The 12,638-nt window shown below is 29.4% G+C and overlaps 2 protein-coding genes across 5 annotated transcripts; both read right to left on the reverse strand.

The window, feature by feature from the left end:
* Positions 1-146: 146 nt before the first annotated feature.
* Positions 147-3,007, reverse strand: LOC112736845 (uncharacterized). The gene is made up of 7 exons (XM_025786484.2): positions 1,906-3,007; positions 1,674-1,770; positions 1,303-1,441; positions 1,095-1,177; positions 852-986; positions 670-774; positions 147-453 (listed from the first exon to the last, which is right to left on the reverse strand). Exons 1-7 carry the CDS (start codon positions 2,001-2,003, stop codon positions 325-327), a joined length of 786 nt encoding a protein of 261 aa, XP_025642269.1. The 5' UTR covers positions 2,004-3,007; the 3' UTR covers positions 147-324.
* A 433-nt stretch (positions 3,008-3,440) lies between these two features.
* On the reverse strand, positions 3,441-7,443 carry LOC112736846 (protein TIC 62, chloroplastic). Of its 4 annotated transcripts, none has more exons than XM_025786485.2 (14): positions 6,810-7,443; positions 6,607-6,709; positions 6,445-6,517; positions 6,309-6,357; positions 6,028-6,204; positions 5,791-5,872; positions 5,632-5,704; positions 5,267-5,377; positions 5,019-5,171; positions 4,789-4,910; positions 4,370-4,678; positions 4,079-4,267; positions 3,877-3,942; positions 3,441-3,670 (listed from the first exon to the last, which is right to left on the reverse strand). In XM_025786485.2, exons 1-13 carry the CDS (start codon positions 7,021-7,023, stop codon positions 3,888-3,890), a joined length of 1,710 nt encoding a protein of 569 aa, XP_025642270.1. In that variant the 5' UTR covers positions 7,024-7,443; the 3' UTR covers positions 3,441-3,670; positions 3,877-3,887. The 4 variants fall into 4 exon arrangements, with proteins under 4 accessions (XP_025642270.1, XP_025642272.1, XP_072069204.1 ...); XM_025786487.3 differs by having other exon boundaries at positions 3,441-3,646; positions 6,810-7,401; XM_072213103.1 differs by having other exon boundaries at positions 3,441-3,646; positions 3,862-3,942; positions 6,810-7,401.
* Between the last annotated feature and the right edge of the window lie 5,195 nt (positions 7,444-12,638).

Genomic DNA, 12,638 nt, shown 5'->3' on the forward strand with positions numbered 1-12,638 from the left:
GAGGTTGCGGGTTCGAGTCTCATATCTTTGGTAAAAAAAAAAAAAAAAAAAGTTTGATTATTCATTCATTGCAGATTTACTTGCCTATTTTGACAAGTTTGATTATTCTTATGACGACTAATTATTTAATTGAAAAAACATGTGAATTAACATGTATAACTATATATATATATATATATATAATAACTGATCTAATTTTTAGTTTTCGATAGAATTTACTACATTAGTACAACATCAATATGTCTAAATGTGATGGGTAACTTAATTCCATCCTTCAAAGCAAGTGAGTCAAAATTGTTAAACAAAACTTCCAATAATACACTTTTAACCGTTCAATTCATCAACATTGATTCTAAAAGCAAAATCTTCACTTTCTAACTCTTCATGAAATAGATTAATTGGCGCTGCTTCAAACCTCTTAACAGGTACATCATCATATGATAGCCTCTTTCCCTGAAAACGTTCATGTATCTTTGTAGTCAAAACATGCAGAAAATTAAAACCACAAGTAGATGATGAATTAGGATCCTTATCAGCATGCATTCTCAATAAACAACACTTAGGTAATCAATGGTCCTAAATAAAGTCTTGGTGGCACTAACTTCATATGAAAACAAGAAATTTTCTTATCATCATTAGAAAATAAAAGTAGGATTCATATAAACTAACCTTCTTCAGAACATAGACAAAATAGTGGAAGGTTTCACCAAAAGTAGCATACTCAACAGACCAGCTGAACTCCGGCGCATTAAATATAGGGCGTCGGAAATGCGGCTGCCATGAATTTTAAGATTAGAGTCACAACAATCCCCGGTTAAAGAAAGGTAAACAAAGCATTTCATTTTTGAAACCTGGCCAAAAGTTATTGAGATAAATGTGCCATCTGCTTTCAAAACCCTGTGAACTCCTTTCAATGTTGCCATAACCTTGGACATAGTTTCAGGCCTCGGATTCCATGGGTCGCCACTGTCCACAAACAATACATCCTTCAAAACCAAAGATACCATGTTCACATTTATTTCTTACTAGTCAAAAGCTTGATAATGTAGTTATTCTAAATTCAGAATATCAAGCCAAAATTACATGATATTTACCATAGTTCCCTTCTCAATAACCAAATCAAAACATTCATCTTCGAAAGGTAGCTCTATCATATCAGCTTGCAGCACTTTGATGTCTATTCACAGAAATGAAAATATACAAAAAATCATGTTACAAAATAAGAGATCAAAATGAAAACCTTGACAGTCACAAAATCGAATTTATACACAAGTAGCAACCTATCTTGATCAGCAAGCTAACCTTTTAATCCCTGCGAAAGCAACCGCTTTTGCATCCTCTCGACAGCAACTGTTGACAAATCAATGCATGTTATATTGATTGCCCCATCCCTATGCAGTTCTTCACACATTTGAGAGTTTCCACATCCAAGCTCTAATACCTACAATATCAACCACAACATCTCATAAAAAAAGACAACATATTCAGTTATTTTGCATCAAAACAGCTTATAATAATCATTTGGGCCAAGTAAAAAACTCAACTTTTTTTCCCTCCAAAAAGAATCAAATCCAAACATGGGAACAGCAATGCCAATCGTAATGCAAGAACAATGAAGCAAGCCTATAAAAGCATATATACATACAAAAAAGGAGAGAAATTTAGAATGTTACAGAGGAATGAGGTGTGAGATGGGGTTGAATGAGGTGGCGAAAATGGGAATAATCCTTGAACCATTCATATTGCTCTTCCTTAGTGAACCTTTCATCCCTAAACCCACAATCACAACAAAATTTAACAACAGAGCATACGAAACATTGGAGGAGATAAGATTAAGTTAATCAAAAATGAAAAAAAGAAATGGAATTTGAGAAAAACGGGAGCTTTGATTGGTGAAGTAAGTACCAGTAAGAAGGACTAAGGTACGCGTTTACAGTCGAAGGTATTGTGGTTATGGCGTTATCATCGTCATCAAGGTTGGCGCTTTGATTTGAACTGCCCATGATTCCCTGAAAAATCGCAGCTTTTCTGATTAGGATTCAACGTTCTTACCCCAATTCCAAACCCTAATTCCACCTAGCAGCAACGCACAGCTCAGCGCAACAAAATCCCATTGGTTTATTATTTAATATTTATTATTATTATTACTATTTCAAAAAAAAATCCCCATTTTAAAGTGAAAATTCCATCGAATTAATTTAATATTACAAAATTTAAATTAATCAATAATTTTTTTTCTATTGTAATCTCCATTAACATAACATACTAACTACATTAAATTCTCATAAAATTTGTTTTTGGTGTATATTTTAAGGTGTATACTATGGTATCTATATACCCTTGTCTAACTTACTAAAAAGAGATAAAAATTAATATTTAAATTAAAAAATATAAAAGTAAGCAATTTTTTAATATTTAAAACTTATTATAAAAGCAACTTCAGCAATTTCGACACCAAAATTAAAGACATGGGAGCAAGGTAGAGAAAATCGAGATTTTGCGTGAAATCGAAAAAATAAATAAAAAATATAAAACATAAAATCTTAACAAGATTTAAATGGTGAAATCGTAATATCGGAAGATTTTAAGAGTTAAATCGAGATTTTAGCTAATATGCATGGGAGAATTCGCCATATTTTAAAATATTTGCGCTAACAATATAATAAAATTGATCTCAAATTCTCAACCTATTTTCTATTAACAAATTTAACTCATATATAACTGTCAGCTTAACAGTTTAAAAGCATATAATTATTCTCTTGTTTAATGTTTCTCATATTAAAAGAAAGGAAATATTTCTTCTAAAATACATTTGTCATATTTTTACGCATAAAACATTATAGTGATATGTATTATGTACATAAATAATAAAATAAAGTATCACTCTATAGCTTTATAAAGTATAGCTAAATCAATAGTTATCAGCCTAATCTCTATCTATACTTTGCTACCAAACAAGATTGATTTTCTAACTTTCAAATTTTTTAGTTTTTTCAATTAGGAGTATGCTGTGTTAAACTCCTTTTTAATGAGACAAAACAACATGCAAAAGGTTTAGTCCTCAAATTGGATTGTCCAATTGTGCTTGAGAAAGATACTTTTTTGGAGTAAGATGATACCACTTTCTGTAACTTCTTATGAAAATAATTGAAAGATGTTGATTTGAATGTATACCATAATGTTTATATGTTTGTACTTTAAGCTTAAAAAAGAATAAAACTAAGCTTTCTTTGAAACTTCTGCTAATTAATCTTCACTACTCAAATTTCTGATACTATAAAAAGGAAAAAGTGTGATGATAAAAATGTTTTTTTTTTTATTTTGTTTCCTAAAAAGTTATTAGCCCATTAGGACTAGCATGTTAATCTAATTTCTAATCCAATGAATCATGTAATTGAAAGGATCTATTCTAATATAATTATAATTATGTAGAAAGTAGATAAGTAAAAGTAAAACAAAATATCATTAGAGTAAAATTTAGCAAGAAGAGTAGTAATTGCTTTTCCTTATCAAGAAAAGGTAAACAAAATGATATAAACAATGCTGAAAATTTCAATTTGCAGAAAATGATTCCTCTCTTCAACTGAGTTACTATCCACTCCTCCACATAAGTTGCCGCATGAAAATCTTGAATAAGATTGATTCCCTATTTGTTCCAACAGTTTCTGATCTGTTAGCATTAAATAAAACTCAAACTCAAACTACATAATAATTCAAGGATATACAATTGCACATGCAATGCAACAAAAATTTAAGTTTTCTGTTTTTTCATTTTCATTCTATTTTTTTCTTTCACAAAATCTTAAAAACAGAACATACTGAAAATAAAAATAGAAAATGAAGATACAAACCAAACGCAACCTTAGTATTTCTGACCTTGGAAGTTCCTAAGATTTTCTGAAGGCAGGTGATGGTGATGCTGGAGGCTTCAAGTCCTCATACCTGAATATTAATGCTACATAGTCAAAATATTTTCAAGAACATATATAGTGACAGGGTAACAAAACACTTAATTTGGATAGTTAGTTAAGATGCTAGAAAAATGATGATGAATTTTGAAGAAAGCTAGCTAGCCCACATGGTATAAGGTGAGAGTGGTGTTGACTTTGGTTGAGGAAGATGTTGTTCATCCTCTGGAAGTTGGGGTGGACCATTACTTGACACTATCTCAATCTGAGACACACTACTTTCCACAGCAGATATGGAAGGTGATGATGCATTTGGTGCCCTTGGAGATGGTGAAGTTGGAGGCTTCAAATCAGCATATCTGAAATGAATATAGTTGACTTCATATAGTTTTCATAGTCTTGAAATGAAAATCAAGAGAGATAAATGTAATTTGTTCCAACAAATGCTGAATTAGACTCACACATGATAGGGAGAATGAAAAAAAGTTGGAGTCTTAGAAGGAGAGCTTTTAGCAGCACTGTCTGCATTGGAAGTGCTTGGTGTTGGGCAGGGAGAAGTTGGAGGTTTCAAGTCCTCATAGGCTGCGTAAGGCGAAAGAAACTCGCGGCTGTTCGAGAAAGATTTTGTCTGAGAAATGCTGTCTATTTCTTGTGTGCTGCTTGGAGTTTCTGAAGGACTAGGTTCTTGAACTGAATCAATGATCTTTAGATCTTTTTTGACACCAGGCTTGGATGGAGATGGAGATGATGGTGGCTTTAAGTCTTCATAACTGAGAACAATCCACATTGAGAATTTCATCTTTAATCAAATAATGGAAATGCAGAACAAAGTTTCTTGTATATGATTGCACATTTGAATGCTAGTACTAATTAGGCTTACACAGTATAAGGCGAAAGTGGCTGTTTCGCAACCGGTTTTGGTTGTGCAGTTTCCTTCTCAGTGGCTGTGGCAATGGCAGGTTCCGAGGGAGCCGGATCACTGACGGCTGCAGCATCCAGTTTCTGCATAATCACAATAAACAATGAATCATAAATTATAGCTTAGTATAGTTATAGCAGTGAGGAAAAGTTTTTTCTTTGTCATAACTTGTAATGTAAGAAAGGACATACCTTTGGTGAAGAAATGTAAGGTCTTTGAGATGGTATCTTTGCAAGAAGCTCCTCCGTGGGAGTCAGTGGCGCAGTTGTCTCTGCTACTACCTCCACTATTTTACAATATGCAAGATCAGGGTTCTTGGCCATGACTGCCATAAGTTCTGCCACCTACCATGAAACAGAATTTGTTACTTTTGCTCTGTCATTCATAGGACTAGTTTTACAAAATTGGAAATCAGCACAAAAGTTTACATGTTAAGCACCTGAAGGTTTGATACTTGACCCCCAAATAAAGTGTCTTCTGTTGATAGTGTTAGGTTATGAGTTTCCTTGTAAGAATCCGTCGGCCGCTCCATACCTCCAGGTCTCACTATCTGAAGAACAATGTTAATAGTTTTAGACAGTTAGGATCCTGCTTTATGGCATAATTACCATCATAATCTTGAAAGTGGAAAATCACATGCAGTACTGTTTTCAATATGAAGTTGATAGTTAAAAACTGTCAGATGATATGACTTATTTGACTAAAATGTCATGATTCTCAACTATTAACTTCACATGAAGACAAACTGCATGTGAGTTTCTACCAATCTTGAATTGTAAACTTGATCACAGGTAGTTTACTCACTGTGTATGGAAGTCCACTGGCTAGCAATGCTTCTTCTGCCTTTCTTTTCCAAATCAGAACTCCCCAAAATAAACTTCAAAATCGAAAATTCAGCAATCAGTTGAACTTCTTGTTAAAGTCAATTATGATAATATCAGAAAGAATTTCATTCATGCTCACTTGAGAATAGCTGCAGGTAAACCAAATTTGTTTGTTCCCAATGAAGTAACCAGTATGAAGTGATTTACTTTGGCAACAGTTGCTGCATTATAGAAGAAACAAAACCATTTTAAGTTTTCATCATATTAAGACATTAGTCTTAACCAAATAACAAGGAACAAATTGTTATGACAGTTTTGTGTTTCAAGATTAGGACTTAACAAGATCTTAACATAAGAGTGAAGAATCTTGTCTTACCAGCATCAATAAGGCTTTTGGTGGCGCGATAATCGATTCGACAAGGGCCAGTGATGTCAAAAACTTCCTTCTCACTAGCACCAATGGAACATATAACTGTTGATGCATTCCCCAGTGCTGGTCCAATTTGATCTGGTTTCTCCAAATCACATTCCACAATTTCAAGCTTCTCTACAGCTGGGCTAAAAACCAAAAACATTCTCTTGTTATTCAATACATCAGCATTTTCTTCACTGCCAAACCTACACAAATCATGAAATCCATAAACTTTCTTGTCTTACCTTGACTCCCTCCACTTGTTCCATCATCAAGCTTCATTTGCTCAACACTCTGCATATGTTCTATATCTTAATGCACATCCTTTTCATATCAAGCACTAATGGATACCAAATCTTGTTCATAAGATAGAACTTGTACCTTGATTAGTGGACCAGCTCTCTCAGCACTCCTCACTCCAGCTCTTACTTTAAATCCAAGTTTGATAAGCTCTCTGAAATGAAACTATCACTAGTCAGCATTTTAAAGAAAAGAGGTTTCTTCTTAAGGAACAAGTGAATTGAAGAGTACTAACAAATGTACCTAACAGTTCTTGAACCAACTCTACCAGTAGCACCAGCAACAAATACTAAGTTATCATCCTTGGAATCTGTTTTCTCAGGAATCCCCTCACTTTTTGTTGAACCTTGTATGGAGTATAAACATCAACATTCATATTAGTGATCATCAACAAAAACCAAACATGTATAGAAAAATTATATATCTAACAGTTCTATCTGAATCACCTGAAGCTTGAGCTCTAATGCAGTGGAACTTGTGAGGCTTAGTGTTGATGGATCTTGAAGTAGAACAAGGGTACCTCATGATGAAGTCAGAGTGTTTGAGAAGCTTAACATGGCTACAAGGCTTCTCTGACAAGAAAGCTCCTTTTGGTGACAAAGAAGATGGAATAATGGTGGTTGGTGTGAGTGATTGTAGTGAGAAAGACTCCATAGGCATAGCTTGATCAGTTGCTTGCTTCAGAATAAGAATGGTAATTGAGAAAATGTGATGATCATGATTATGTGATGATTGTGAATAGTTTTGTTTTGATGTTATGATAATATTATCCAGCAGAATCTTGTGTGATTGGTAGTTGTGGCATCTTCCACTATGTGAGGATATGATGGCCCCACACTATAACACATCACTGATTCTTCAAGGCCATTACTTTTTTTCTTCTTTTTTCTTTAACATGATTGCTTGGAATAATAAAGAGGAACTATGTTGGATTTCCCTAACTATAATTATGTTAATTTCAGTACAAGGTTGCAACTAAAAAGTTGAAGATTTGTTCAAAGCAAGAAGTTAGGTAGTATTGACAAAATAAAATAAAATAATAAACTAAGAGTGTGCAAGTCTTTAAAGCAACCAGAGTTCAGTTAGAGAGTTAATTCTTTTCATTTAATATCAATTAATTATTTCTAATTATAAATGTTAGGATTTATCTATCATGTTTTTTAAGAGCACATGTTAAAGATTATAAATTAAAAATTTTTATTGAAAATACAAAAAAATTTAAATTTTTAATACATTTATTTTATATTTATTAAATAAAAAAATAAAATCTTTCACTAATAATAAATTTATATTTTAAATTTTTATATCTTAAATACTAATTTTAAACTTTAAATCTTTCAAAAATAAATGTTAAAAAATTAATTAACATCGATTATTTTGAAGTTGATTTCTTATATTTTTCATATATTATATTAGAATTTAATTTTAATGCACTGACATGTAAAGTATTTTATATAATTGTATAATCACATTTGTTTTTTTAGATGATCATTCACGCAGTAGTTATTTTTACTGTGATATTATATAATTAGATGCAGTACAAGACTACTTTACAGTGTGAGTATATCAAAATTAAATTCTCTTATATTAACTACTTTCTATCAAAAAATTACTTATTGTAAATATAATCTCAAAGTTTGTTTGCCAATGAGTAATAGCTCAAATGGCATAGTCTTCTCATGTTCAATTAAGAGGTTGTGGGTTCGAGTCTCAACCTAAAGAAATATGAAATCACTATAGATTTTTCACTCAAGTGTTTCTCTCTGCCTCAACATGAAGGAGATTAATACTTCAATAGCCTAAACCTCATTTTGGTGGAATGCTCCTTAAATGATGAAAAATCTTCTCTTGTATCTTCTTGCATGTTGATGAGTTGCTCTCTCCTAAATCAACCATCAAGCTGTATGCTTCACCAACTCATCATATTACTTTTTTCAATTAATCCCCAAATTAGAAGTTTGAGTTTGATTTTCTCTTGTTTGACCGAAAGTCTCAGGGAAGCAAAGAGAAACAGTCTTTCAATGGTAAACCAGATCTGAGCCATTGAAATGCTACTTGGTCCCCAAGACACAAATTTGACCGTAGATTAATAGCAGAGCTTAACAGAGATTACTCTCTTTATTTATCCCAATTTGGAGTGACAGAGAGTTGGGGTAGAGGAGAAGAAAGCAATATGCATGCAAGAGGAAATAAGTTACCTTTGACCTCTGCTTTAGCCTAAGATGGATTGATTTTGGTGATTAGACCTCAACCTTTTGCTTAACCTTTCTCTTCCTTTTCTTCTTTGATGAAAAGACTTAGGAACTAAGTTTTCTCTCACTTCTCTGATTTTTTACCAAGAAGAAAAAAGGTGAACGTGGGATTTGCTTGAGAGATGCAATCGGGTTTGGATCGGTTCTTTTAAGGTTCAATCCGTTGGATTTCTTTGCATTATTTTCTTTGGGTTTCTTTTGAATTGTTAGCCCACCAGTAGGTTCGATTTGTTTCATAATGGGCTGCAGTTATGTATATTAATTTTTGGCCTACATCACTCAACCAAAATAATCAAAATTAATTAGGATAATTAGCCTAATCTAATATTTGTCATTATCAATTATATTAGTTAATTTTTTAACTCAACAATTTTTGAACAATTATATTAAATATACATAAAAAATAATCATCAAATTAGTTATTAATATATATATTAAAATATAAAATATATATTAAAAATAAATTAAAAATACATATATTTATATAGGAATCATAATAACTAATTTTCTACGTGCATCATTTTTTGTGTACGGAAGTTCAAGGAATGGATATTGGAAAGTCGGTATCCAAGATCGTTGGAATCGCCATTGTTGAATCAAATTTAGATGGTTTTCTATGTTCCATGTGAATTCACGTATTTTTATTTTTTTTTAATAATTTTCTCAATACTAACAATATATACCTAATAAACTAGGGGCACATGGCCACATCCAACATTTCCAACAAAAAGAACTTGATATTGTGGATGGATTTAATACTTTATGGACAACAACGGTTTGATTTTTGTACCTGGCATAATGTTATAATATAGTTATATGCACACAAAAATTTACCAGCAAATTAGTTATTTATATTAAAATATAGAATATATATGAGCTGATTTTTGTAATATTTTTATAAATCTATTATCTCTTTTTGATCAGGTCAAGAGCTGAAAAATCTACCAAGTTTTTTAAAAGTCTACCTCAAATGTATCGGATATTAATTACTTTACTAAAAAAAACTTAATTTCCGGTCAACGTTTTTATAGTATTTTGTAAATTGTGTTCTAAAGTAATAGTACTCTACATCGTAAATCGCAAATTCATTAATGTTATTATTGTTCTTCCACTTCTTTCAAGTCACGCCATAATTAACACAATAATTTATTTATCTTATATCTTAAATATATTAAATTTATAAATTAAAAAAAATAAATATAAAAAATTTAAATTTTTAATATATTTATTTTATATTTATTAAAGATATTTAAAATTTTTTATTAATAATAAATTTATTATGTATACTAAAAATACATATTAACTAAATTCTAAACATAAAAATAAATCTATTATTGTTGCTGTTATATTTGTTTTTATTTGTAAAACATTTAACTACTAAGGATTCTTTGGGAAGTTTTAAAAGTAATTTTTTTGAGCTTTTGACTTATGAAAAAAAGTAGTATTAATGTTTGGTATAATTTTCAAAACCAAATTACAGTTTTCTAAGAAACTATTTAGAGCTTATATAGAAATTAAAAAAAATGACTTCTCTCATAATACTATTACTTTTTATCACATTTTAATAAAATAAATACTTTTAAAGCTAAAAATCCAAATACAAAATAACTTATTTATAAGTTATTTTTAATATAATCATTTATTGCTTAAGTTATTTTTTCAAAAGTAGTTTAATTAAGTTATTTTTTCAAACTTGGCCTAAATCAAAGGAATGGATCATCTCCAGTAAAAAGAAACTGGATGATATACAGTATTTAATCTAACTATTTATTACTCTCTTTCTTATTTATTTCTGATTTCACTTATAAAATAAAAAATAAGAAATCACACTAAATTATGTCAAATGTTAAAAAATTAAAAAAGATCCATTTCCCTAAATCAATCGCTTATATATATATATAATACATATTAAAAATAAAAAGACACACATTATATGGTTGATTTTTTAAACAATAAATTAGGTACACCGCTTCAACTGAATTTCCTAGAATAAAAAAAATTAAAGAGGAAATAAAAAATAAAGAAAGAAGAGTGCCTAGAAGTTTAACGAGCAGAACACTAATTAACAACAATTACATTACTTATAAATAAATCTCCACGTCTAAGTTATAATCCAACCAAACCAAGTTCAACCAAATATTTTAAATTTAAGTGCACATATTTACTATTGTAATTTTTATTTTTTTGTTATCTTTCTCTTTTATTATTGTCAATCACTAACAACACCAATATTTTGCTAACATATTTATTTGAGACTTATTTAGATTTAAAAATAAATTTAATGTATTTTTATTGATGATTAAATTTTTTACTGTTTATTTAAATCTGAACTAATTTTAATTTATTTATAAATTAACTGAGTTTCATTTAATATTGCGGTTAAATATTAACCAATTTTTTTAATTTTTTAAGAAATTTCGGTTCATTTCTTAATTTAATTTAGGTTCATTTGGTTTCGTTTCACTTAAATTTGCTGAACTTGTTCATATGTGGTTGTTTAGTTAGTTTTTATTCAAATCTGAACTAATTTCAGTTCATTTATAAATTAACTAAGGTTTACTTGATGCTTGTTAAGTATTGACCAAATTTTTATTCCTTAAAAAAATTTGATTTATTTCTTAGTTTAATTTAGATTCATTTGATTTCATTTCACTTAAATTTTTTTTCCTCATTTTTTCGCTTCGTTTTCTTTTTCTTTTTCATCTTTTTTTTTATCTTCTCTTTATTTTGTTTTTCAAAATTCTTCTTAATTTACTCTCTTTTGAGAGGAATAAAACCAAGAAGAAGGAACCCAAAAAAAAAAGAAGAGAAACACAAAAAAGGAAAAAGAGAAGAAAAATGCGAAAAAATTTATTGTAATTAAAGTGTAATTGGACTTAATTGGCAAAAAGATTTGGATGTATAATTACTCTCATTACGTATATAGTAAAATGAATTACTAAATTAGCTATCAATAGAAAATATATATCGAAATATAAATACTTAAAAATAAATTAATATATTTATATATAAATATATTATTGACTAATCTTTATAATTTTAATATATAAATAATATTTTTGAATTAATAAAACCATAATGAAGGGAGATACCTTTTAATCGGAAAATCTTGTGCTTTTGGGATATACCTTTTATCACATCCTCGAACTCACATAACATAAGTCATAGGTGGTTTGTGTATAGAAAACAAATTTATGTGACTATTGTTCATGAGAAACATATATGAAGCTGGGTGATAATGCGACAGATGTGTGTTCAAAATAATTACTCAAACGAAGACAAATTTAAGGTTGTTACTGAACCACAAATATCCATAACAAAAATATTATAAACACCGAAAATATTTGAGATTGCATTGTGACATGTCATAAACTTACTGCCTCTCACTACAACAAAAACAAAACATGTCAATATAGAGAAATCCAGAAAGTTATTTTGCTGGTATAAAATATACTTATATTCACGTTATTGTTAGTTAATATAAAATATATAAAATTTTAATATCCCTGTCTAATGAATATATTTTAAAGCTGCTGGTGCCGGTGGCTCTAGTACTCTACCTCTTCAATCTTCACTCACCTAACCATTACTCTACCAACCACACCACAACTAACAATTAAAATAACTTATAAAATAGGATTTCAACATTCTAAAACCACTTGTATAAAAGTCGTATTTGACGCTATTCAACGTGATTACAAAATTAAAAAAAATACTATATGAGAACAAATTAATTAATTATATGTTTATGTCTAAATACATATATTATTTAATTTATTATTAATATGTATTTTATATTTTATATCGATAATTAATTTAGTGGTTAATTATATATGTAATATAATTGTTAAATATAAATTTTTATCTTTAAAATTTAATAATTTTATATTAAATAATTTTCTATGATTATTATTTTGAATGATTGAATTAAAAAAAAAATAAAAAATAGGCCTAGATTATTGTCTACATATTTCACAACATTGAGACTAATATGCAAGTCATTTTTTAATTACAAAAATTATT

The sequence above is a fragment of the Arachis hypogaea genome, chromosome 13, assembly GCF_003086295.3.
Source record: "Arachis hypogaea cultivar Tifrunner chromosome 13, arahy.Tifrunner.gnm2.J5K5, whole genome shotgun sequence".
In the NCBI taxonomy this organism is placed as follows: Eukaryota; Viridiplantae; Streptophyta; class Magnoliopsida; order Fabales; family Fabaceae; genus Arachis; species Arachis hypogaea.

Coding starts and splice junctions, on each gene's coding strand:
- LOC112736845 (XM_025786484.2), bottom strand. CDS start 2,003: ATGGGCAGTTCAAATCAAAGCGCCAACCTTGATGACGATGATAACGCC. Junction 1,771..1,905: donor TACCTTAGTCCTTCTTACTG/GTACTTACTTCA, acceptor TTGTGGGTTTAG/GGATGAAAGGTTCACTAAGG. Junction 987..1,094: donor TTATTGAGAAGGGAACTATG/GTAAATATCATG, acceptor TTGGTTTTGAAG/GATGTATTGTTTGTGGACAG.
- LOC112736846 (XM_025786485.2), bottom strand. CDS start 7,023: ATGCCTATGGAGTCTTTCTCACTACAATCACTCACACCAACCACCATT. Junction 6,205..6,308: donor AACAAGTGGAGGGAGTCAAG/GTAAGACAAGAA, acceptor TTTTTAGCCCAG/CTGTAGAGAAGCTTGAAATT. Junction 3,943..4,078: donor CCACTCTCACCTTATACCAT/GTGGGCTAGCTA, acceptor ATTAATATTCAG/GTATGAGGACTTGAAGCCTC.